The sequence below is a fragment of the Sarcophilus harrisii genome, chromosome 3, assembly GCF_902635505.1.
Source record: "Sarcophilus harrisii chromosome 3, mSarHar1.11, whole genome shotgun sequence".
In the NCBI taxonomy this organism is placed as follows: Eukaryota; Metazoa; Chordata; class Mammalia; order Dasyuromorphia; family Dasyuridae; genus Sarcophilus; species Sarcophilus harrisii.
Window position 1 is genome coordinate 609,428,648 of NC_045428.1, and position 26,449 is coordinate 609,455,096.

The 26,449-nt window shown below is 45.8% G+C and overlaps 1 protein-coding gene across 2 annotated transcripts; it reads right to left on the minus strand.

Moving 5' to 3' along the window:
- Nucleotides 1-14,885: 14,885 nt before the first annotated feature.
- LOC105750137 (zinc finger protein 345-like) lies at nt 14,886-25,629 on the minus strand. Of its 2 annotated transcripts, none has more exons than XM_031964090.1 (4): nt 24,882-25,629; nt 23,959-24,048; nt 23,419-23,545; nt 14,886-18,048 (listed from the first exon to the last, which is right to left on the minus strand). In XM_031964090.1, exons 2-4 carry the CDS (start codon nt 23,995-23,997, stop codon nt 16,427-16,429), a joined length of 1,788 nt encoding a protein of 595 aa, XP_031819950.1. In that variant the 5' UTR covers nt 23,998-24,048; nt 24,882-25,629; the 3' UTR covers nt 14,886-16,426. The 2 variants fall into 2 exon arrangements, with proteins under 2 accessions (XP_031819950.1, XP_031819951.1); XM_031964091.1 differs by lacking the exon at nt 14,886-18,048 and adding an exon at nt 22,212-23,053.
- Between the last annotated feature and the right edge of the window lie 820 nt (nt 25,630-26,449).

A 26,449-nucleotide genomic window follows, 5' to 3' on the forward strand; every position in this document is an offset into this window, starting at 1 on the left:
AAGCCACTTCCCCTCTGCCTCAGTTTCCTTGTTTGTAAAAATGGGAAGAGCAGGAGCCCTTCCCTGTCAGGAAGGTTGGGAAAAATCAGATGAGCTGGGGAACCTCCAGTGCTGTAAGTTTTTTCTTTCTTTTTTTTTTTTTTAAGAGCTTTTTGTTCTGTTTTGTTTCTTAAGGCAGTTGTTTAAGTGACTTACCCGAGGTCCCACGGTTAGTAAGTGTGTAAGTGTCCCAAGTGTGGAACTGAACTCGGGTCCGCCCGACTTCGGGGCCTGGGCTCTATCCTCTGCGCCATCAGCTGCTGGATGCTGTCAGTTTTCAGGAGAGAAATACACAGAAATGACTTTCACCACACACGCAAATGAGCAAAATTGAGAAGATTCAGTGTTTTAGGGCTGTAGGAAGGTGGACCTCAAGTCACTGCTGAAGGGGGTAGGAGTGAACAGTCAACACACATTAAGCGCGTTCTGTGTACCAGATGCTCTGCTAATTGTTGGGGATACAGAGAGAGCAACCTGCAGGCCCTTCCCTCAAGGAGCTCGCACATGAACACAAAGCTGGAAATTGTGGGGGAGGGGAGCCCCGGGTCTGATGGATCCTGCAGCAGGGTCCCAGTTGCAGAGCTGACATGATCTTGCAGAATGATGAGTTTCCGGAGATCATGATGTCCAGGAAAGCAGCCAAGTGGGAAATGATGAAGTGAATGCACCGATTGTCAGCCTTAGTGTAGAGCATTAGGGAGGGTTCTCCAGTGGCCCAGATCCATCCTCTCCTGTCAGAGGGAGGGGTCCCAGGCTCCCTGGGTGGGGAAGATTTTCAGAGCTGCTTTCATCTTTTGGGAAGAGGAGCTTCTGGAGATGTCGAGGCCCAGGAAGGCAGTCACGTGGGAAATGCTGTTTGGAGACGGGGGAGAGAGTTAGCCGTTGTCCCAACCTTTGACCCAGAGCCCATTGCTCATGTCCTGAAGGAGTTAAATCCGAGTGAGCAAACTTTTCCTTTCCTTTCGGTGACGGACGTTTGGGTGGGAGATGACACGTGTCCAGGGCAGGCCCACAGGTGCTTGCTAAGGTTCTTGGTGAGGCTCGGAGCGAGCTCAGCATCTGCAGACTGGCTGGGCAAGCTGGGATCTCGGGGGATTCTGTTGCATGCTGGGGATGGAGGAGCATGCAGACTTCAGAACCGGGCAGAAGATCTGCGGGGGAAACCAACTGAATCAGCAGAAGCCAGTGCCAGTTTCTAGGGAGGGCTCATCCTGGCCTGGCAGCAGCTGGCAGCCTTCAGAGATGGAAAATGGCCTTCCAGCAGTCGGAATCTCACCGGGAGGTGTGGGGCCCTTGGAGGCTGAGGGGGCCGGGACCCCTTGCTTAGACTGAGAGGAGGTTTCTTGGAGGAATTAGGACAACCAGGGAGCCACCTCGGTGATCAGTCAACCTAGAAACCCACGCTGTGCCACCTGCTGGAAAACCACGTCCCTGTCTGCAGAGAGCAAAGAGCTCACTGAAAGGGGGCTGAAATTAGGAAGGCGAGTACGCAGGTCTCCTCCTCCCTCTCAGATCATTCCACCTCTGGCACTGACTCTTTGTCTTCTAACTCTAAAATGTAGGGACCCCCAAAACTGTGGACGGCTGGCTCTGGCCCTTTCTTGGTGCCCCCTCCATCGAGATCCTCCCTCCTCCCTCGCATGGCTTAGGGGACTGATTTTTCTAAATGATGCTGACCTTTTCTCTCACCATCCCAGAGCTCTCCAACCCTCGGAGATTCTGGGGCTGTCTCGGGTCCTCTCGGGTCCATCTGTAGGGGATGGGAGAGCACAGGCCGAGCTCCGATCCCCTTAGAACATAATTTTAGGGGTAGCCACCTTCACCATTCTTCTGTCATCCCTCAGATCTGCTGGCCCTGAGCAAAGGACGGAGCGGCAGCTTGGGGCCCTGGCCAGAGCCCAGGTGAGTTGAGGTCTGCTTTCTCCTTAGGACAATCCTCCCACTTCCTTCCTTGTTGCCCATTTTCTTGGGGCTGACAATAGTGAGACTAGGAGGACAGGGGACCCTCTGTGGGGGGGGGCTCTCAATTTGAGACTGACCTGAGAGCTCCCACCCTAGTGAGAAGCTCTCTGGCTCTTGGCAGAGCTGGGAGAGGCTCCCAGAAAAGGGTATGGAAGAGTGATTAGTGTATAATATGGACCAGGCCCGGGACAGCTCCTTAAGGGTTTGGTGTGTGATACGGACCCTACCCCCTAAGCCAATGAGAGAACTGAGCCCCAGAAAGGTGTGAGGACCTGCTGAGCAGCATCCATGGCCAGGGTCCCACAAGGCCCTGTTTGTGAACTGACCGACTGCCTGAGGCCCATAGAAAGCTGGCCTTTGGATCCAGGTTCTCTGGCTTTGATTCCAGAGCCTCCCGCTGCCTCCTTCCCAGCATGTTCCATGTCACCACCTTGCCTCTCCTAAATGTCAAATGTGGTCCTTAGAGATGACTTGATAAAGTTCCCAGCTAATTCTGGAAACAAGCCCAGAGAAAGGCAGTGACTTTCCTAAGGTCACACAGCCAGTGAATTGCCGAGGTGGAACAAAACCTAAATATGCTGATAGGGCCCAGCAGCATGTGGACCTCTCCCTGCACCCGTTGCTCCCTCCAGGACACCTTCAGACCCACTTCCTAGACCCTGCCCCTCCCAGGGCCAAATGTCCTTTCCCTTCCCTAGAGCTTGGGGCAGCCGCTTGGTCAGTCGGAATCAGCTGTTTGCTGAAAGCCTCGACATTCTGGGATGGGGCCAAGCCCTGCTTGGAAAGGGAGGAGGCTGAGCTCTGCTGACCAGTGATATCACCCCATGCCCTCCACGCTCTGCCTTTGGGAGCTTCAAAGCTGAGAATGGAGGGACAGCTGAAGTGCCCGGGGGCCTTGTTCCCAAGCCAAACTTGTGTTCTCTCTCAGCCCCATTGGCTGTGTGAGTGTGTGTGTGAGTATGTGTGCAAGTGGGTGTGAGTGAGTGTGAGAATGTGTGAGTGCACGTGCCTTCCAAACCCTGCCTGCCTTCTGCCTTTTTTTAGTAGTTTTCAGATCTGAATCCTTGCCCCCATCTCTCCTCCCTCAGCCTCATTGAGCACGTTAGAAAAGCACAGTCCCTGCCACAAACAAAATGGGGTCCTGAGCCCCGAACAAAAGCACATGGGTCTTGGGCTGCACCCCGAGAAATGGTCCTCTGACTAGTCATGGGGATGTGCTTGCGAATTGCTTTCCAGAAAGGCCGGCCCAGTGCACAGCTCCCCCTGGGCAGAGTGAGCCCATCTCCCCACATTCCTTCCGGCATTTGTCACTTTCCTTTTTTGACGTCTCAGCAATCAGGTGGGCACGAAGTGGTGTTGCTATAGCCATTTTTCAATCATGTCTGACTCTTCATGAGCTCTTTTGGCGTTTTCTTAGTAAAGATACTAGAGAATCTGCTATTTGCTTCTCTAGTTCCTCTTATAGATGAGGAAACTGAGGCAGACAGGGTGAAGTGATTTGCCCAGGGTTAGCTGCCCACAGCTAAGAAGCATCTGAGGCCAGATTTGAACTCAGATCGTCCTGACTTCAGACTTGGTACTCTACCCACTGTCCCACCTAGATGCCCCAGATATGAGGTAGAACCTCAGAATTTGTTTAATTTGTATTTCTCCTCTAACTACCATTTTAAAGCATGTTTTTCATAGAATTACTAATAGCTTAAATTTCTCCCTCTGAAAACCACTTTTTCTTGTCCTTTGGTTTTTTTGTCAATTGGGGAATGGCATTTATTTTTAAATTTTGTCTCCCCATTTCTTAGCACAGTGCCTGGCACAAAGCAGGTGCTTAATAAATACTTATTAACTGACTGACTTCTAGTTTTAGCTGCATTCGTTTTGTTTGTGCAAAAATTTTTAACTTTATGTAATCCAGATTATCCATTTTACCTCCTATGATTCTTCCTGTATCTTGTTTGCTCATGAACTCTTCCCCTCTCTGTAGATCTGAAACTCAATCCCTTCCATTCTCCTATAAATTGTTTGTGATGTTGCCCTTTATGTCTAGTTGTATCCCTATTTATTTGGAACTTGCCTCGGTAAATGGTGTGAGATGCTGATCTTGACCTACTTTCTGCCGGTCTCTTCCCGGTCTTCTCCACCCATTAATAAGTAGTGGGTTCTCATCTCCGAAGCTGGGGTCTTTGGCTTTATCAAACCCTGGGCCGTCATGCTCTTGGCTTCTGAATACTGACCTGCGTCCCTCTTGGGAAGGCAGTCTGCAGCCTCGGCACCCACAGAACTACACGATGCCCTTGCCCGTGAGAAGGTCCTGGAGGCCGAGCTCTTCCGTCTGGAACAAGGGGAAGAGGCACAAGCATGAGACCCCTGAGGTGGAGTCTGGGAAGGAGGGGGCTCTGTCAGGCAGCCGTCAGGTAGGCAGGGCCATCTGCCAAGTGTTCGGCAACAAGCTCCCAATTGAGTGTGCCGGGCATTGGGCTTAAAATTGGAACACAGAGATAAATATAAAACAGCCCCCCTCCCTGCTAGGAGTTTGCAGTATATTAGGGAAGACCACGCGTACGTGCAAGGTAGAGCAAGCCTTAATTAAGCCCTTCCTCTATGCTGGTACGGCACTAAGTCCTGGGATAATGGCAAACACACTTGCTGGGCGAGAGAGAGCTGCAGAGGACTGTCCTGTCTGGGGGTGGTGCTGGTGGAGGAGGAGGAGGACCAGGAAAGGCTTCGGTGAAGGCAGCGAGCCGGCACCTCGCCACCTCCAATAGCATGAATCCTACAATGGCATTTGCTGGTGGGCTGCTGACCCCGCAGCCAAGGGTGAGGATTCCTCACTCTGCCGATAATTAGACCTTCGAGGTCCCTTATAACAGATTCAAATGATTTTCTTCCTCAGCTTCTTTTGGCCTGGGATATTGGGCTTCCGAAGCTGCAGCCCCTCAAAATCCAGCCTCCCCGGGGACATCAAGGGACACTCCAACGGCACATCCCCCAGAATGTCCCACATCCAGAAGATTGGATTATGGAAGAAAAGGGAAGCGTCCCCAGTTTTCTCTGGGGAAATCCCTTTCCCAGGAAATTGACTTCTTTGGAAACAGCCTCCTTTGGGAAGGGGGTCCCTATATGTGTCTCTCTGGGAGACCCCAGGGACATGGAGTTATAATGAGTGTGGGGGTGTTTCCTGTTGCTGCACAGTCCTTGGTGACCCTGCAGAGGGGGAGGGAGGTTGTAAGTAAAGCTATTTTGAATAAGGGAACTGAGGAGAAACTTGATCAGTGCAAGGAACGTGGAGGGACCATTAGAAGATGTTCACATCAGAGAACTTAGAGTGGAGAGAAATCTTGTAAATAGAAGGAAGGTGGGAGAAGCTTGAGTCTGAGCTGGTACCTCCCTCAGGAGCAGGGACTCTGGAGAGAGAGGCCTTGGACATGGGATCCCTCACTAGGGATCAACCCTCACTTAGCATCAAAGACATCCTCCTGGCAAGAAACAGGAAAGTCAGGAAGATGGAAGGGCCTTCAGCCCCAGCCCAGCCACTACAGAACAGAATCCCCAGTGGGTGACGAGGGCTTTCAGCCTCAGCTTGGAAATTACAATTTATGCTAGGAGAAAAGTGAACCCCCTTCAGGGGACTCATCCTTTGCATCCAATCATGCACAAGAGAGTCTTACAAGCAGGATGACTGTCATCTTCTGCTAACGACTGGCCCTTAACATCGGAAAGAAACCATCTGTCTCTGTTCCTTATAAAGTCTGGCTAGGTGGCACAGTGCACTGGTTTGGAGTCAGGAAGATCTGACTGTTCCTTCCATTCCATGGGCAGGCCCGTCTGCCTCATTTCCTCAGCTCTACAATATCAACAACGTCTCCCTTACGAGGTGGTTGGATCCAATGACATATTTGTAAAGTGCTTAGCCCAGGGCCTGGCACGCAGTAGGTGCTACAGAAATAATTATTCTCTTCCTCTCTGAGAGGAGGGAGAGAAAGGGATACAGAGAGGAATCCAGGTCTCGTTGAAGATAGACATATCTAATTGTTGGAAAGGAAAGAAACCACGTAAATATAAGGAAGAAACACTTTCAATGTTAGGCCCATTCTTGGACTCATCATTCAGTTCACCTGTGAAGAGAGGCAGAGACCTTCAACAAGTGCTCGACTTTCATTAAATATGAACGACTTGTTTCCCTGGAGGTTCTGGGCCTTTCATTCTTCCCAGTGACTTTTATTATTGCTGCATTTGTTTGCATCGTGCACCCCTTGTCATGTGATTTTGTCAGTCTAGGTTAACTCCCAGGTATTGCATGCACTTTGTAGTTTTGGGAAGTGGAATTTATCTCTGTGGCTTTTGTGGAAATCTCTGCAGTCGCCACTTTCACAAAGCTGCTAATGTTAATTTTCTCTTTCCTAGGGACGCTACTATGTCCTCTGCAAAGCCATCATCTTGTCCCATGTATGATAATGATATGTAATAATAAGCTCAAATAGATAAAGGGCCTAAGGGGAGCAGGTTACACCATGAAACATTATGACAATAGGAGAGCTTTTCCTTTTACAGCATCTTGGCGTAAGGAATAGAGAACATCATAAAAAGGCAAAATAGAAGTTTTTAATTGTATAAAATTTAAAATTTTATACAAACAAAAGTAATGCAAATAAAATACAAAGAGAAGCAATCAATTGGAAAAAAATCTTTCCATCAAAGATGATATAAACATAACACCAACAATCATTTCCTAGTAGATAATTAATGGACAAATGATATAAAGTGTTCTCTCAAGTAATTGCAAATTTTAAGGGACCTTTTGGAAGCATGCTCTAAATCATTTATAATAAGAATCAAAAATCCAAATGAGCAGAAATGACAAGAGGAAATGGTCACTATTGAGGGGTTTGTGGGAAGAAGAATAGGGATGGGAAGGGAACAAGCATTATTGAGTCCCTCCAGTTACTGCCCTGTCTGGATTCAGCAACCTAGAACAAGATATCCCCTCATCCCCCAGGATAAGCTCATCACTTCCAGTCTCATCACTGTTCTGCCGACTCAAGCCTGGACAGACTCCGCCTTCCTCAGCTTCCTCTTCCCTTTGACTGGAAAGACCGAGGGTGGCCCACCAAGCTCCTCTCAATCTTTCTTTATAGCGAGCAGAGACTGGACTCTGGCACTTGTTTTTCTCTCTTATCTGCTGCGTTGCTAGGTTTCAACTCTACAGAACAAGATGCCCCTTGGCTCCACCCGCCCATCCTCCTGCTCCTTTGTGGGTCACAGATGGTCTTTATTGTTGTTTGTTCTTAGTTTTCCCAGAGGACCCACAACATCATGGAGAAGTCTTGCCTCCTGCTTGTGTATGAAGTGGATGTGAGACCGAGCTGCACAGAGTCCTCAGCCTCACGCTTCCTGGTCCTTGAAGTCTGGGGACGGGACAAAAGTCCAGCTAGTGAATGACGTGGGGTCTTCAAAGCTGACCAAGCTCTATGGGCTCCACAGTGCCTACTGCTGTTGCCTTTATGGCCGTTGGAATGGCCCTTTGCCCATTCCACCAGGGGGAGTCTCCTCATGCTTGGGGTGGAGATCCTCCTAACTCTCGGGTGGGTTTGGGGCCCATGGTTACCCTCACCCTGGTTTATTCGGGCTCATGTGGCCGCCATGCTTGCTACCACTGATCGGAGCCCTGGTGACAACAGGTGAGAGCTGGACCCAGATGGGTGAGCAGCCCTGAAAAGGGTTCAGCAGGCCCCACCCCAGAGGGTCCAGTCCTCCCGGAAACCTTTTTGGTTCATTGTGCCCTCAGGCTTGGCACAGTGGCTGGTGTACAGTCCATGCACTGCGTTGGATCAGACATTAGGAAGATAAGTCTTCAGTGAGAACAGCCATGATGGGTCCATTTCTGACAAGGTCACTGAGCTGAGAAAAGAAGGAAGCGCCCAAAGCATAATTCACAAACATGTTTCTTCTTTCATGTAGATTTTAGCAAAGTGACTGATCACTCAATATTTGTACTGATTTGATTACAAAATTCTCCTTAAAGAAATAAAGAACCACTTATATGAAGGAATAATCAGTGCTCTTGTTTCCAGGTCACAACTATGTAATAAGAGGGATAATCTTACCAAGTGGATTCACAGATTTAATGCCACACCAGTTATTTCTCTGTTAGGAGTGTGTGTGTGTGTGTGTGTGTGTGTTCTGTCTCTGTCTCTTTCTCCATCTCTCTTCTTTCTCTCTCATTCTCTCTCTCTCCCTCTCTCCCCTATGTGCCCTTCTCTCTCTGTCTCTGTCTCAGTCTCTGTCTGTCTTTCTCTCTCTCTCACACACATACACATAATGACTAATGAGCTTTGGAATGACTACTGTTTACCCCGTTTGCCCTAGATGGGGACACCTGGACTAGTACCCTAGACAGCATCTGCTGTTGTTTGTTGTCCCATAGGCATCTCAAAGTCCACAACTGCATTAACATAAGTCATTCTCTGTCACGCTTGGCTCCCCCACTTCTTATTACCCCTCCTTATCAATTGAGATCTCACTGATTGGATGTAGAATTGGATGTAGAATGTAAATGGAGCACTCCTAGCAAGGAATGAGCAAGAAGGGAGAGGATGGAAGAAAACTGCCAGGTAGTGTTGGAGTCCAGCTTCTGTAGTGATGAAGGATGTGACGTACCGGGACCAGGTGGAGAAGTCCTGGTTATGGACTCTTGGAAGTTTATTGATCAGAGACACAAATATATATGCCTCAAATACTCATAGGTTTGATACAAAGTACACTCTTTTAAAATCCCCATAGCCTAACAAAATTCTGCTATGATGTAAATGATTTAAACCCTGGATCTTCTGCACTTAGAGATGTGAATAGTTGAGATACGCATCAGAGTAAAGTTTATTATACCATTCTCTCATGTATCTTTATCCCAAATATCTTTAGTCTCCTTGTGGACGTTCTTTCCTGTCCTAAATTCAAAAGTTTAGCTTTTAATCCAAAGAGGAGAGTTTGCATTTTGCTTCAGTCCCTAGATAATTAATTGATTATATTGACAAGCAGTCTCTGCTATTTCAATAAGGGATTTTTGGTGAGCCAAGTTACTGTAAGACTCAAAACCTGGAATAGAGTCTTACCTCCTGGCCCTCTACAATGTAGGTCTCTCAAGTCAGCTATCATAGACAACAGCTATAAGTTATCTATAAATACAACACAGAAATCAGCAATTAAAACTCCTGAGCTCAGAAGTCATAACCAGCACGACCCCCAATGCAGACAGGAGAATTAGAAGTCGTCTCATCAAGATTGGGAGAGAGATATTTTATTACTAAAATATGGCCATTAAAAAAAAGAGACAAGAGGGATGTATATTAAGCATGGTGTGTTCATTTAAGGAATTCTAGGAACCAGTGAAAAGCAGGGGAGACCCAGGAAGAGTGTGTACGTGAAGATCAGTGGGAGACCAAAACAAGTAACATGGTCATCATTCATTTCAGTGGGGACCCATTTGGGGTTTTCTTGGCAAAGTCGCTGGAGTGCCCTATCATCTCCTTCTCTAACTCATTTTACAAATAAAGAAACTTGGTCACACAGCTAGTAAGCGTCTAAGGCCAGATTTGAACTCAGGAAGATGATTTCAGACCCAGCATTCTATCCATTGCACCACCAGCTTCCCATTCTAAAGGTAACACAGACGAGAAGAGTCAAGACAAGTTAACAAGCACCTGTTAAGTGCATGCTCTACTGAGGAGCACCGACTTTAGAAGTTCTGGCAGGATTTGTTCTCCCCTCTAGACGGAAGACTCACCACCTGGGTGAGCCCGGGTTCACAGCCACAATAGCAAAACACACTGGTCTGTGCATACACCCTCCACACACACACAAATGGATGACACAGACAACCCCACTTATAACTATGTGGTATCCACATAATCATGACCCTTTTAAAATAGTTTTATTTTCAAAATATGAAAGGATAATTTTTCAACATTGATCCTTGAAAAATTTTGTGTTCCCATTTTTTACCCCCTTCCCCTCATTCCCTCCCCTAGATAGCAAATAATCCAATATATGTTAAACACGATAGAAATATATGTTAGTTCTAATATATGCACACATATTTATACAATTATCTTGCTGCATAAGAAAAATGAGATCAAAAAGTTACAAAAGTAGAAAGAAAATAAAATTCAAGCAAACCATAATAAAAAGAGTGAAAATGTTATGTTGTGATCCACATTCAGTTCCCACAGGCCTCTCTCTGGGTCCATTGCAGTTCCGTTTGAACTGGCCTGAATCGTCTCGTTGTTGAAAAGAGCCACGAATCATGACCTTTTAAATCACAACCACATACACAATGATGAAATCCCTCATGTGGACACAGTCGCATACTTAGGGACAGAATTCTCCTCACCAACTTTGTGTGGTGGCCACAGAGGTGTCTGGGAAATGAGTCCAGAGGTTCCAATGTGCAGGTGAAGCAAGCAAAAGTGAAGGCGAGAGAAGGAAGCCTACATTCCCAGGCCATAATGGGATGGCAGGGGGTCTGACCCTGGATTCTGCCAGGCTTCCCTTCCTGGATGCCCTCCTTCCTCCCTTCTGCCCATTTGGAATTTAAGGTGCCATCTCTTCCAAGAAGCCCTTCCTGATGGATGATATGTCCCCTCACCATACTCCTGCTGATACTTCTTCGAGGAGACCCAAGGATTCTAGCTAGTACATAGAAATGTGATGGAGAGGGTGGGCCTTAGTAAAGCGCTCAGATCCATGAGCCTTGCTAACACCATGCTGCTAACTAATGATTGTCCTGCCTGAAATGCAGCCCCAAACTGACCACTGTGTTCCAGCTAGGTCCTGAGAAGGGTTTTCGAAAAGAAGGCCCCACACATGCCTGGCTCTGGCTACCAGAATTACATGAAGGGCAGGGCAGCCAAGATGGAAGAGTGATAGGAGCCAGGATAGCCGAGTTCCTTTCCATACAACTCTAAACAGACCCAGAAAATGCACTAGCCTAAGTCCTGATGGGGAAATCTAGAAACAGTCACTGTAAGTCCTTTGTCTGCAGACACTGGATAAGAGCATGGGGAGAGGCTGAGCACCAAGGCAAGAGGGTATCTGAAGTTCGAGTCAGGGTCCCTCAGGCCCTGGGCACCATGACAGGAACAGGTGCTCATGAGCAGCTTTATCATCCACTACTCAGTTCTATGTCACTGATCAGAGCCAAGTGAGACAGGAGAATGAGGTGGGGTGTCCCCCGTCCTTGGGGTGTTTGGAGAAAGAAAGGAGTTTAGAAGTACACAGCATCAGCAGTTTGCCTCTAAAGGCAAGCCTGAAAGTTAGTCACTGTCTGTTAGGGTGAGTCCAACAGCCTTCTATTGTTATTCTGACCAAAGCCAAAACTCAGGAAATGGCTGCACTAAGGCCAGAGAGACAGCAATCAGACTTGGTTCTGGATCAGACCCGTTAGGGAACTCACAGGTTCCTAGCCTTTCCCTGAGATCCTGGAATAACACAACAGTTAATCTTCCAAGAAAGCACCAGCAGAACCACCTCAGACCTTCCCTCCAGAAATACGTCAGGGCCGAGCCCTATCATCATGTCTGAAGTCAGGAAGTGGGTTGGGAAGAATGAGCAAACAACAAAAAAAGAAGCCCATTACAACGGGCTGTTAAGATGGCACAAGCCCTCAGGGCACAGATGATGAAGAAGAGAATGACTCCAAGACATCTGCAAGCAAAACCTCTGAGCAAAACCCAGCTTGGCAAAAATTCAACTAGAATTTCTGGGAAACGAAGCAAGAGTTGGGGAAGAGTTAGAAAATGAAATTTGGGAGGAGGAGATGGGGAGGGGGCTGTTTTGTAAATGAAGGGAGAGTGCTTGTTGTAATTACACGGGAGCCACCTCCCAGTGCTGCTGGAGGTCTAACTCAGACCTGTCCAATGGATCTCTTCATGTGAGAGGATGATGATGATGATGATACAAGGAGACTGAGAGGCAGTTGCGTTTTCTCACCTCTCTCCTCTTCTCTCTTTCTCCAATTTATTTCATTCCCAGTCCACAAGCAACATCTGTGTCAGCAAAGGCTGCTTTGCAACTCCTTCAGATGTTTTGATTCACAGCTGTGGAGGCTCTCGGAGAATTGACCTGTCCCTTTGATGGGGGGATCCCTGAAACTTTCTCTCTCTCTGACTTTGGGGGAATGCTTGAGAAGTTCTCCTTGAGCCCTTGAGACGCTGTCCCCTGCAAAGGACCCACCATGGGGAATCAAGAAAAAGTGGTTTCATTCTGTTATCTTGGTGGGACTAATTGAGTCCAGGACCATTCCAACTAATTCCGAGCTGGAGATCGAAATTTCTATCCAACACTATTGAGCTGAAAAGAGAATGTCTTCTCAGCGGGCAGGGGATCCTCAAAGCAGCTATGCCAAGGAGAGAGAGAGGTTCCTGGGCTTGGCATGTTCCTGCTTTTGGCCCTCTACAAAGAAGTGCCCCAAGTTGCCCCCTTTTATAAGGAATTGGAAACTTGGCTAGGGGCTGGGTGCAGTTTGAGTTGAAATAAGACCAAAATTTTCTAATTGAATATAAGTTTCAATTGAATGAGATTACTGCCCCAAACCTAGATTTCCAGTAGAATGGGATAGCTTACTGGGAGTGGTCAAGTCAGTTTTCAGAAGAACTTCTCAAGTGTTCCCCCCAAAGTCAGAGACACAGTTTCAGGGTTCCCCCCATCACCTTCACCGAGGCATGGTCCTAAACAAGTGCTTAAGGAAGAAATTAGGGAGAAGTGAGAGAATTAAGGAAGAAAAAATTGGAAGGGGAATTGGCAGCTTGGAGAAAGAGGTACAAAATTACCCAAGCAACAAATTCCCCAAGTTATGATGTAGGAAATAGAAGCCAGTGACTCCATGAAACCACAGGAACTATTAAAGTAAAGTCAAAAGGCTGAAAAATGGAGGAAAATGTGGCAAGGGCAACTAACCTGGAAAACAGATCAAGAAGAAAAAAATAAGAATCATGATGATATAAATTGTGTCCCCTTTAACCTCTGGGGGGGTGTTAGAATCCTTACAAAATGTTAATCAGTGGAATTGATAGAAACAATGCTTAAGTTTACACCTTTGAGAGTTCACACATTAGAGTTCACAAGTCTGGGAGATTCACAAAGTTACACCTCCCACAATCCCACTCTCTAGAGGAGGAGTTAACCTTTGGGTTCACACCTTTAAGAGATCATATATAAGAAGCTCTTAGAGCCTCAGTCAGCAGTCAGTCAGAGGAGTAAGTAGTTTGGGAGATTGACAGAGCCAGAATTCAGTCAATTGAGGAGATTGAGAACCAAGATTCAGAGAGAGCTGGAGGCTGAAGCTGGCAGAGGCAAAGAACAAGCTGCAAGAGCTCTTGGAACCAAGGAGGGAGATAGACCTCTAAGAAAGCTAACCGGGCTATTTTGGAAGAGACAATAAAGGATTTGAACTTTGAACAGCTGGCTGCATTTGAGGTGATTATTGATTTGAAACTAAGGCTACCTCCAGAAGCCCCACAAGAAACCTGCTCCCAGAGAACCATCATATTTTAGAAAAGAAGAAAACACTACAGGGGGCCCTGAAACTGTGTCCCTTTTAATCTGTGTTGGGAAGGGTGATTCGAGTTTTCAAACCCTCCCTGATCTCTAGAAGGGGCACACCCTTCTGTTCACCAGGGCAATTCCGAACATAAGTAACCTCTTTTCAATTGGAAATCTTGACCTGGAGCATAATCATCATTGAGTGGCACAAACTCCCAGTTAAATAATCTCATTCAATTTTTAATTGAATTGAAGTCCCAAGCTTCAGAAGGCTAAATAAAAGACTGAATCCCGAATCTTTGCAGAAGTCCTAACAGGATCTTGCCCACTGCTAAAGATATTTTCTTCTCAGTATTATATTCCTAACAGGACCTTGCCCACCAAGAAGTCTGTCTTCCTAGCAAGCTGGCTTCTTGGTTTAAATAAATCCCATTATTTGCCCAAACCTCACGCCTGTATTCATTGGGATTTGTGAATTCTTTTGCAAAGCCTGCCACTGGCCAAGGGGATCCCATTGCTGTTAGGGGATATTTTACCTTCCATTCTTGCACCTCATCATTTGGTGACCTCATCTGTGATGACCGCGTTTAGCACCCAGAGTATATTAGAATCAGTTGGAGTCAGAATAAGGGAAAATGGTTGATCTTTATTCTTTGTGGAGGTGAAGGGGAATGGTGATACGAAGTGAGAGCAATCCCGACACGAATCTGGCCAGCAGTGCCTCTGCCTCTCTCATTCCACCAAATTCCACCAAATCCTCTACAGTCTCCTATATAACAAATCAAACTTGCACAGAGAGTGGGCGGGGGCCATTCTTTCTCCAAGCATATATTAATAGAGTGTTGTCCATTTGCTATTTAGCCTCAAGTGCTTGGGATCTCAGTGCAACGACTCAAAAGCTTCAGCCCATTACACTCCTTAGTGAGACTGACTAAATGCCATGATAAAAACAAATCTAGACATTAACTTTCAAGAAATCTTGGAAGATAGCCACTCAAATCTCTTGGAACCAGAGAGTAAGCTAGAAATAAAAAGAATCCAACATTTCTCTTCTGGAGAAAATCCTAAAGTGAAAACTCTGGGATTGCAGCCAGAATCCAGAGCTTCCAGGTCAGGAAAAGAATGTTTCATGCAACCAAAAAGAAGGAATCCCAAGGGCCCAGTTGGATTACACACTATTTGGCATTGGGGCCACAGAGCAGAAATGACAAAATAGCCCATTTTGATGATGAGAATAGGGACTGAACCTGTAGTTCCATCAGTACAGTTGGAGAGAATTTAGTACAGACTAGCAGCTGCTCTGTGGATTCTAGAGTTTCCTGAGATCCCCCAGAATGGAATGACTTCCTCAAAGTCATATACCCAGGAGGTGTCAGAGTCAAGATTTTCAACAGCAAAGCAATTCAAGAAGCATGGACAAGTGGGACAACTTTGAAAGTAACATGGGATTTATTATATACTAAAAAGGGAGGGAGTATAAAATGGAGATTCACAGCTTTTGTTGTATATATTGAAATACTTTTTTTGGTGTTTTGAGAAGAAAAAAATTAAGTTCATTTAAAACAAGAATTAGTGTAAGATGTCAAATCATTTTCCAGTTTTCCCAGTGGTTCTTATAAAGTAAGAACTTCTTCCCCTAGTAGTTGTAGTTGAGGATTTAACATTAAAGTACTGAATTAGCTTCCTTCTGGATCTTGGCCACGTTCTTTCTTTAAGTTTTATTCTTTTGGTTTGTTGAGATCTCATTTGTTCTACTTTTTCTGTCTTTCAATGTTGCTCTTCTATTTCTTGTTGCATCTTGGTATTTTGACATTCTACTTCAACCACTGTCCCTAAAGGTGTTCACTGTTTATTAATACTTTCCAACTTCTAAACTGATTGTTCTTGTTTGCATTTCTGAATTTATATTTAAGAACTTGAATTTCCCTTACATTTTAAAAAAATTGTACTTGTGATTTCATTGATAGAGGGAATTTTCCCTCCATCAATTGAAGCTGGCATCTAGTTTTATAGTTACCTGGGTTACTGAGCTTCCCTTTGTTACTTTCTGTTTAACCTTTATATAGCTTACTTTATATATATTTGTCTGTATGTTGTCTATCCCATTACATTGTAAGCTTCATGAGGGTAGAGACTACCTTTTGCCTCTTTTTGTAGCTTCAGCACTTAGCACAATGACTGGCGCATAGTAGGCACTTGATGCTTATTGATTGACTAATTGATTGACTTGTTGATAGCCAAAGTTAGCATGTATCAGAGATTGGACTTAAATCCAAATTTCCCTAATTCTAAATACTGCCCCATGATGCTTCCTTTTAATTCTTTAAAAGTTTTTCAACTATTCTAGGGATCAGGCTTCTTGCAATAGTTCTATTCTGATTTCTGGGTATTTGTAATTGTATGCCTCTTCCAATATATGCCTCCTCCTTCTCCAAGATTTCTTGGAATTTTTTGGGTCATAGAATCTACTTAGAATATTTGGAGTTTTTGGTTTATTGAGTACTTCTGTCTTTTAGGTGGCCTTTATGCAGGATTTTCTCTAGTGGGATTTCTGTCTCTTCCTCCTAGTTATATCATTTAAATATGTATACCATTTCAAATACCATTTTTATGTCCTATTTCTTGTTCTGTGATGATGGATTCATCCCTTTCTGACAATCTTCACTTTAGTAGGATTTCTTCCAGACCAAGTTCACTTATAATGAAGTGGGGGAGACTACTTTTCTACATTGCTTGTATTCTTCGGGTTTCTGTCCAGTGTGGTGTTTGCAGTTTTTAATAAGATATTTCCAAAGAAAAAGCTGTCCCATGGTCATTACATTACTGCATTTCTCCAATATGATTCCTCAGACTGGACTCAGACTCTTCTGACTGAACATCAGGGGCATTCATGTTAATCTCCAGTGTGGATTCTCTGATGCTGAGTGAGGTTTGAGCGCTGACTGAATGATTTTCCACATTTCCCACATTCATAAGGTTTTTCTCCACTGTGAATTCTTTCATGTGTAGTAAGGGCTGAGCTCTGGCTGAAGGCCTTCCCACATTCTTTACATTTATAAGGTCTCTCGCCCGTGTGGATTTTCCGATGTTGAGCAAGATTTGAGCGTTGGCTAAAAGATTTTCCACATTCCTCACATGTATAAGGTTTTTCTCCACTGTGAATTCTTTCATGCATAATGAGGGCGGAGATCTGGCTGAAGGCCTTCCCACATTCCCTGCATTTATAGGGTTTCTCTCCAGTGTGAATTTTATGATGTTGAATAAGGTGGGAGCTTCGAGTAAAAGCCTTCCCACATTCCTTACATTTATAATGTTTCTCTTCGGTGTGTATCCTCAGGTGTTCCGTCAGATATGACTTATGCCTAAAGGCTGAGCCACATTCATCACATTTGTAGGGTTTTTCTCCACTGTGAATTCTCTTATGTTTAATAAGGGATGACGAGTAGGTAAAGACCTTTCCACATTCTTTACATTTAAACGGTTTTTCTGCAGTGTGAACTCTCTGATGCTGTCTCAGAACAGAGTTCTGACTAAAGGTTTTCCCACATTCTTTACATTTATAGGATTTCTTTTCAATGTGACCCCTCTTATGTTGAATAAGGGTTAAACTCTGCCAGAAGGCCTTCCCACACTCCTTACATTTATAAAATTTCTCTTCAGTGTGAACTTTGTGGTGTTTACTAAGTGCTGAGCTTTGCCTAAAGGCCTTACCACATTCCTTACACTCATAGGGTTTTTCTCCACTGTGAATTCGTTTGTGTGTAATAAGAGCTGAAGTCTGGCGGAAATATTTCCCACAGTCTTTACATTTAAATGGTTTCTCTTCAGTGTGCACTCTCTTGTGCTGAGTAAGGATTGAGCTTCTACTAAAGGCCTTCCCACATTCCTTACACTTATATGGTGTCTCTTTAGTGTGAATTCTCTCATGGCGAGTAAGTGTTGAGCTTTGGCTGAAGGCCTTCTCACATTGTTTACATTTGTATGGTTTCTCTCCAGTGTGAATTCTCTGGTGTTCAGTAAGTCCTGAGCTCCAACTAAAAGACTTTCCACATTCTTTACATTTAAATGGTTTCTTTACAGTATGAATCCCCTGATGTTGGACAGGATGTGTGTTCTGGCTTACAGCCTTTCTGCAGTCCTCACAGTCAGAGGATCTCTTACTCCTCTGATATGGAATAAAGGTTGGCTGGTAATGAGAGACATTCTTCAATCTGTTATGAAAGCATAATCTTGAGTGCCCAGATTTTCTCTCAAAGTCAGTACATTCATAGTCCCTCTGACCACTGGATATTTCCTTGGGAAAGAGAGTCCATTCACTGAGGTGTCCTTCTTGGGAAAGGACTTTCTCTGGAGCCTCCACTGTAAGATTTGTCATTTGCTTCCACAGCCTGAACTCTTTAACAGGACCTTCCTCCAACGGGTCATTTTGCAGAATATTTCCTCTTCCCGTGAATATGCCTAGTGCTCCTCTGTGCTTTCCTACTAATTTCTGGTTCTCTGATCTTGCGTCCCAGGCTGAAAGGAACAGATAATGAAGAGTATTTGCTTCTAAGTTGTAAGGAACCTCAGAGGGCTAGTTCACCCCCTGCCAAAATCTTAAATCTCACTAGTGAGCTGGTCATCAAAAATGCTAAAACACTTTTGGGTACATTGAGACTCTGGACCATTGTATTGTTGTCCTCCCCCCTCCTCAGACCACATCTGGATTATTGTCTTCAGTTCTCATTATCAAGTCTTATAAAGGACACTGAAAAGTTGGAGAGCCTCTAAGGCAGTAGAAGATCTGGGGTTTAGATCATACAAAGATTAATTTAAGGAACTGGGGCCATTTAGATTGGAGAATAGGCGATCATAGAATTATAAATTCACAGTTGGAAGGGACTTTAGAATTATTGAGTCTAACTCCCTCATTTTTTCAGATGAGGAAACTGAGGCCCAGAGAGATGGAACAATTTGTCAAGAGCCATACAGCTGATAAATGTCTGAGACTAGTTTGGAACCCAAATTTTGGGGCCTCCAAGTCCAGTGCTCTGTCCCTGATCTCCATACTTCCAGTTATTGGAGGTCTCATGGATACTTTTTGGCCCAGAACCAGGACTGATGGGTGGAAATTTCAAAGAGCTCAATTTAGATCTGATGTAAGAAAAATCTTCCTAAAAACTAGAGCTGTCTAAAAGCAGAACACCTCTTCTTTGAGGTGGTAGATTCTCTATAAAACTATTACTATTACACTGATGTACTTTAAGTCCTTAGGGTGTTTGGGTGGACTAACACCTAAACATTTTCAGTATGTTGAAATTATTTGGATTTAAATTCTCTTTCTTGGATTAGTATTCTCTATTGGTTTATTTTGTTTCCTTTTTTACTGACACTATGCTGTTTTGTTGAATCTCTGAAGTTTTCTATGTAAACAATTATGTGATTGGCTAATGCAAATGATTTTCCCTCTTGTCTAGGCTTCTATGCTTAATTTCCTTTTCCTGTCATATTCCTACAGCTAGCTAGCCTTTCTAGAACTATCATAAAATAGTCATCTTTGCTGTACCCCGTGATATCATTGAGAAAACTTCTAGAGTCAAATAATGAAGGAATGATCAGTTGTGCCTCCAGAAGACTGAAGATGGGAAAAATGTTCCCCACCTGTTGCAGAGACATGATAGACTGTAAGTGTAGAATGAAACATAAGTTTTATGGGCAAACCAATGTGTAAATTAGTTTTGCTTGACGATACTTACTTGATACAAAGCAGGGCTGGAGCTGGTATGGTTTTTGAGGGAATAGGATACTTATATTAACAGAAGAAGAAAGAAAAAGAAGGAGGAGGAGGGGGAGGAAGAGGAGGAGGAGGAGGAGGAGAAAATAAAGACCATCAATGACAATTTTTTTTAATGTACCAAAGAAAGTGGAAGGAAGTTTGGAAGGAGACACAGAGAAACAGGGCAGTGTTGGTATTACTGTGTGACATAGATATTTAATTAAAAACACACACACATACAAATTAAACCAAACTGGAACATGAGATTCACACTGAATTTCACAAAATGGAGATGTACCCAGACCCACACTATCATGTACAACTCTCTTTTCCTTTGTTTTTTGTATAGGAAACGTTCATACTTGTTGATGTTTGTTAACTTGACAATACAAAAACTTAAAAACAAATAATATGAGATCTTTCTTTTCTTTTCCCTTTTCTCCCTTACTTCACAATTGATTTCCTTTCTGCTATGTGCTCTAAATTATAAGGCATTATTAAAAGGTAATGATAGAATCTTAAGACCCTGTTGTTTTTTTTCCTTATCAATGTTGCCTCTGAGAAGGTCCATGCCTGGAAACATGTTAACTCTGCCCCTTTAATTCTGTTAGCTCTAGAGGTTAGATGCTTTATATTGTAGAAGAATCCTTTTGTTCCCATGCTCTCTGGTGTCTTGATAATGAATAAATGGGATACTTAAAGATTTTTCTCCCTGAATCTATGTAATCATGGAATTTTAATAATTCTATTACTGGTGGTGCAGAGGATAGTGTCTAGAAGACCCGAGTTCATGTCTGATCTCTGACACTTACTAGCTGTGTAACCTTAAGCAAATCATTTGTTTACCTTGAGTTCCTCTACTGTAAAATGGGGACAAGGAAAGCACCTATCTTCCAGGGATGTTATGAAGATTAACTGCCATGACATTTGTATAAACACTTAGAACAGTGCCTGGTACATAGTTGGTACTTAATAAATGCTTATTCTTCACCTTTAATATAATTTTAAAAATATTTATAATTTTCCTGATGTTGAACCACTCCTACATTTTTGGCATAAATCCAATTTGGTTATAGTGAATAATTCTTTGTTTATACTGTTTTGCTAATATTTCTTTTTTTTTTTAACATCAATATCCACTGATGATATTGGTCTATAGTTTTATTTATCTGAATATAAGGCTAAGAGCTGGATAAGATGGGAAGATGCCTCCTTTCTCTTTTTTTGGTAAAGCATTTCTATTTCACAGGTTAATTATTCTTTGAGTGTCTCTTAGGATGCATTTATAAATTTATTGTGACCTGGGCTTGCTTAGATTAGATTGTCTGGATTTTTTATCTTTGGTTCTGTTAACAGTTGTTGTGCCTCAACAAAATCTCTCCAAAAGCAAAATTGTTATTCTTGACTTTAGATACAGCAACAATGAAAATGGATATGGTGAAAAAAGTCAAGAAGGGAAGCAACATTTTGTTGAAAATTACTAGAGAAAAGGAATTGATGTCTGTATTATACATATGTGGTAAATTATATCTAAGTACCCCCCAAAACAAGCTATATGAACTACAGGAGGACCAGGATAGTAAACAACCATTGGTGGGGAATCTTTTTGAGACTTGGACAAGTGTAATAGAAGGGTAAATAAAAAAGAAGTAAAGATTCTGTACGGAAAGATGGAAAAATTAAAATGATAGATCTTAAATGGTTAATGAATGAGTACCTTGTGAAATATAGATCCTTTTCAGCATTGCCTAGCACCTCTCCAGAAATTGGCTTCATGGCACTGAATGCAGAATTCAATTCATCAATGCATGCAGAAAAGCAGAAATATGAAGCAAGTGCTTTAGAGATAAGAGGAATAGAGTCTGGACCCATGATTTCATTAGTAGACGGAACTACCATATAATGAAGCTCTATCCACCAATGCATATGGGCACCTTCTTGGTTTTGAGTTTCCTAGAGCTCTGAGAGGGTAAGTGATTTGTTCTAGTGACAGACATGGCTGACCTATGTCAGAACCAGAGTTTCCAGGTCCATCTGGGTTAGAGGCTGCCTTTTAGCATGTGTTGCTTCTGTTCTGCTGTGTACTGAAGTGATACCATATTAGTGGCCATAATAATATGAAAACCTAGAATCGATCATAGAAATATGAACAAAAGACCAAGATTTAAATGGAGACTCTATGACACAATTGTAAAATATGAGTGAGTCACACAAATTGTAGGGAAAAACAATTTTAATAATGATGAGGTAAAAGAAAAAAGCTGTGGAACATGGACGGCTAAAGCAATCCTTCAGGGAAAATTTATGTTAATAAAAATGAGCAATGAACTGACAGTGCAACTGAAGAAAACTAGAAAAGTGACAAGTTATTGACTTCAAGACAAACACAAACGCAGAAACTTGGTACATCAAAGAAAACAAAAATAATTAAAATTTTAAAAGACAATTGAGATGGTGAATAGCAGTTCATTTGTTTAAGTCGTGTCTCCCTCTCCATGACCCTTTTGGGATTTTCATGGCAGATTTACTGGTATAGTTTGCTATTTCATTCTCCAGCTCATTTTACAGGTAAGGAAACTGAGGCAAACAGGATAGGGTGACTTGCCCACGGTCATGGAGCTAGTAAGTGTCTAAGGCTGGATATGAACTCACATTTTCCTGACTTAAAGCTTTGGACTCTAGCCCCTGTGCCATCTACCTACTTTTTTTTTTTTTTAAAGACTCGAAGCCAGGGGGCAGCTAGGTGACAAAGTGGCTAGAGAACCAGTCCTGAGGTCAGGAGGACCTGAATTCAAATCTGATCTCAGACACTTAACACTTTCTAGCTGTGTGACCCTGGCCAAGTCCCTTAACCCCAATTGCTTCAGCAAAAAAAAAAAAAAAAAAAAAAAAAAAAAAAAAAAAAAAAAAAAAAAGACGCAAAGCCAGACAAGCCATTAACTAATTTTGTTTTCAAAAGAGAGGAAGAACAAACAAAAATATATGTAGTGAAAAAGATAAATATGGAGAGAACATTTATTGTTACCAATGACATGTAAGGCAACTGAAAGCTTCAGAAAATGGAGACTGTGGTAGAGTGGCCCCTCACTGAAGGTCCCCATAATTCACTGGCTATGGGGCATGGGAACTGGGGGCTGGGAGAGGATTCGATGGCTCCTTCAGACCCTAAAACCCCCATTCTGTGACGCATCTACACCTTAGAGCAGCAGAGCTGGAAGAACTTGCGAGCTGAGCCCTTCATTTTCAAGATGGCACATTTGAAATTCAAAGAAGTGTTGAGTCCCTTGGCTTCCCTTGGGGGCCAGGCAGGCCGGAGAAGCCGGGGACTCCTTTTCAAAACAGGGTTTGGAAGGCATTGAGGGGAAGGAAATGCTAAGTTTCCATTAGAGGTGAATGAAAATAAAGGTCTTGATTTTCCCCACTCGGGTCACAGGCCCCCTAAAATTGATCTGCCATCCCAGCTTATGCGTCCCTGACCCAGACAGTGAATGGAAACTGAGTCAGTTGGGAGTTAAGAGTCCCCAGAGTTGGAGTCCCAAAGCCCTGAGTTTGAATCCTGCCTTGGAAACGTACTCGTTTCGCTGTGGGATCCTGGGCAGGGACCCTGCCTTCTTCCTTCATCTGACAAGTGATTGGCTTGACCTGGAGGAGCTGTAAGGGCTCCAGGATCATAGAAAGGGGAAGAGTCTGCAGAAATGAGGCGGCTCTGGACATGCTGAAGGCAGGGGAAGATCGGGAGGGACTTCCACAGAAGGGTGGGCATAGCTGTGGAAAACACAGCAGCTGAGGCCGGGAGCGGGGGTGGAAGGACTCCAGCAAAGCCCAGGAGCCCAGGAGCCCAGGAGCCCAGGAGTTGAGGGGTCCCACCCTTTCTCTGCAGCCCCAAGCATCTCTAGAGCATCCCTTAAAACTCATTCGGCAGCTTAGGGATCTTTGGTACTAGGGACTATATAACCTCCCTGGGCCTCAGTTTCCCTATAAGCAAAATGAACTAGCCCTATTAGAAGAAATGCCAGGCTGGGACTCAAGGGAACCAAACTGGTTGGACTCTGACCCCAAGAGGTATAAGGAGAGAAGCCTGGATCCGGCTGACTATAGAGGTATTCTGGGCCCAAGGGAGGCCACCTTACCCAGGGACACCAGGTTCCTGAAGTTCTCCAGCATCACCTCCCTGTAGAGCTCCCTCTGAGCGGGGCTCAGGAGCCCCCACTCCTCCTCAGAAAAGTCCACGGTCACGTCCCTGAAGGTCACTGCTTCCTACAACACAGAGCACATTCATGCTGGCCAGGGACCTCCCTTGGCATAGGCCTTTGGGAAGAGGAAGGCAGAGGAGGGCCCACGAGATGGGGCAGGTGGACAGGAAGTGGCTCTGGAGATGTTCTGGGGGAGGAGGAAGTGTAACCAAGGGCAGATTGGGGGGAGAGGTCCCAGGTACTGGGAATGGGGAGACTGAGCTCCGGGCCCAGAACTGCTATCAGGGAAACGATTTCTTTATGGTAGACCTTGGGCTCCAGAGGGAGAGCAGAGGGGAATCTGCTAATTTTTTCTCCATGCTTGAGACAAGGAGGACGGCCTCAGAGTCAGGCTCTCCAGCAAGGATCATGCTTTGAATGCCAACCCAAAGAATCAGGAAAGAAACTTGCTCATTGTCTGAGAAGGGGCTGACTCACCTCACCTTGGGCCAGCAGGCCCCTCGGGGACCAGTCCATTCTCCTCCGGGCTCACCTTGTGACGAAGGGCAAGCGTCAGAGGGCACATATCTGAGGACGAGAGGGGGGATGCAAGAGAGAGACCTGGTTGGTCTTTTTTGGTGGCCTCCCCTGGACGGTTGGAGAGCTCCCCGTCCCTCTCAGATGTCTCTTCCCCAAGACATTCCCAGAGATTGGAGGTAGCCTCTGTGTCACCCATGGGCAGAGAGCTCTGGAAAGAGGGTGTATGTGCACCCTCTTAATCGTTAAGTTACTTTGTCTCAAGTGTTATTCTTCTTGAACTCTGGAGTTAATGAAAGGCAGAGACAGAGACAGACAGAAGGGGAGAGACAGAGAAAGGCAGACAGAAGGAGAAACAGAGACAAAGAGAGGGAGGGGGAAAAAGAGAGATGGATGGATGTGGATGAATGGACACGAAGCCGTAGAGAAGGGAAAATAGATGGATAGATGATAAATAGATGAAATAGAGGATGGATAGATGGACACATAATCATATAGAAGGATGGGAGAGAGAGAGAGAGAGAGAGAGAGAGAGAGAGAGAGAGAGAGAGAAAGAAAGAAAATAGAAAGACACATGGATGAGACACATGGAGGGACATAGAGTAAATACATGGAAAATATATGGATGGCTGGATAGCCATACAGATGGGTAAGAGAGGGATATACTAATAGCCAGCCACAGAGAAGGCTGAATTGTTGCATGCCCAGATACATAGACAGTAGATAGATAAAAGATAGCCAGCGCGCCAGGGCGTTCTAAGTGCTTACATTCTAACGGGGAAGACAATACACGGTCCCTCCACAACACGGGTAGGCTCTATCCCCTTCCTCCCTTCCCCCACATCTCCACTTCCCACCTGCTCCAAGTCTCCCTCATCCCTCACCTGGAGTACTGTACTGGCCCCTAACTGGTCCTGCCCCAGTCGCTTTTTCTTGCCACTCTCTCCTCCGCTGCCACATTAGGAAGGCGCAGGACACCCTGTGTACAGCACAGCTTTGCATGGGCTGGGGCCCCCTGCCCCCCGCAGCTGCACCTCTCAGAATCCTCCACCTCCCTTCTAGGCTCAGTGTGGCCTTGCCTAAAGGGCTTCTTTCCTGGGCCCCTCGGCCGCAGGGAGGGATCTCCTGGAAACCTCCCTATGGTCGCTGCTGGGGGGAGGGGTGTGGGTGCCCACGGAACTTCATTAGAACTCTCTGTTTGGAGGCCATGGACTGGTTTGGCTTCGTCTCATGTGCCCAGGCCTGGCATCAGATCTTACCCCTATTAGGCTGAAATGGCTTTTAACTGGATTGGATGGAGAAGGGGTGGGAGAAGCTGTGGGGAAAGGGGTGAGACAGCTCCCGGGCTGACGAGATCCGAGCCGAGGCAGGAGGAGATGGGATACAGGGCCTGGACCTGGAGCCTGGAAGGGAGGAAGCAAGAGCCCAGAGCAGGGGCGGGAGGGAGCCCCAAGGCTTCTCCATCCCCTCTCCCGCGGGATTACCACCTGTGTAGAGCTTGTCTGGAAGCCGGGGTCTGTGGCAAAGGCAAAGCCCCGAGCCCCAGAACGCCCCATAAGTAGCCGGAGGCAGAGCCAGGCCCGCTCCGGGGCAGCTCACGGCCACATCCAGGCCAGTCCCAATGCCCCCCTTCCCCGCCCCGCCCCGCGGGAAGGTCTCAAGGACAGGAGCTCAATGGTCAGTCCAGACAACCCCCCCCCCCCCCCCCCATCCCCAGAGACGCGCGATCGTGACAAGGGCCCGGCGCTCAGCCGCAGGGGAGGGTGACAGGCAAGCGCGGGGCCGTGGGCGAATGCGCTCCCCTCCGCAGCCTCCTGCTTCCTCACTAGGCCCAGGAGGGGCTGCGCGAGAGGCGGACGGCTTGTCCATCCCTGCCGTTGCATTAGAAAGGGCCGCCTTGGGTACGAGGAAGCGGCTGGGACTGCAGCTTCTTCCCCCTGCCGGGACCCCCGGGACAGCTCCCGGCCCACAGCTCCCTCGGGGATACCCCCCCTCCCCCCGCCACGGGGCGCCCGCTCCCACCCGCCCCGGCCGCAGCCGTCACCCCCCCCCCCTCGCAGCACAGGGGAGCTCCGCAGGGTCCGGCCCCGCTGCCCAGCTCCCGGGGAAGCGAAGTTCTGCCGTCCGTTGCGCCCTTCGCAAGGGAAGCCGGGATGGCCCGGGGGGCCTCGGAAGGATGCGCCGAAGCTCCTGGCTTCTGGCGCCCCGCCACCTTCTCCAGGCTGGCCGAGTCTTCCCCCTCCCCCTCTCCCCCAAACTCTCGGGCGGCTTCTCCCGGCTCCCTGATGGCGCTTCCAGACTTTCCTCCCGCTTCTCGGCAGCGCCTGGATCTACGACCCAGTGCCCGGGCCTGGCCCTCTGGCCTCAGCCGAAGGCTCCCGGGAGCGTCTCCCCCGTTTCGGGGTCCCCCGGGAGAACGGGACTGGCTAAACTGTGTCCATTTCCAGGGCCG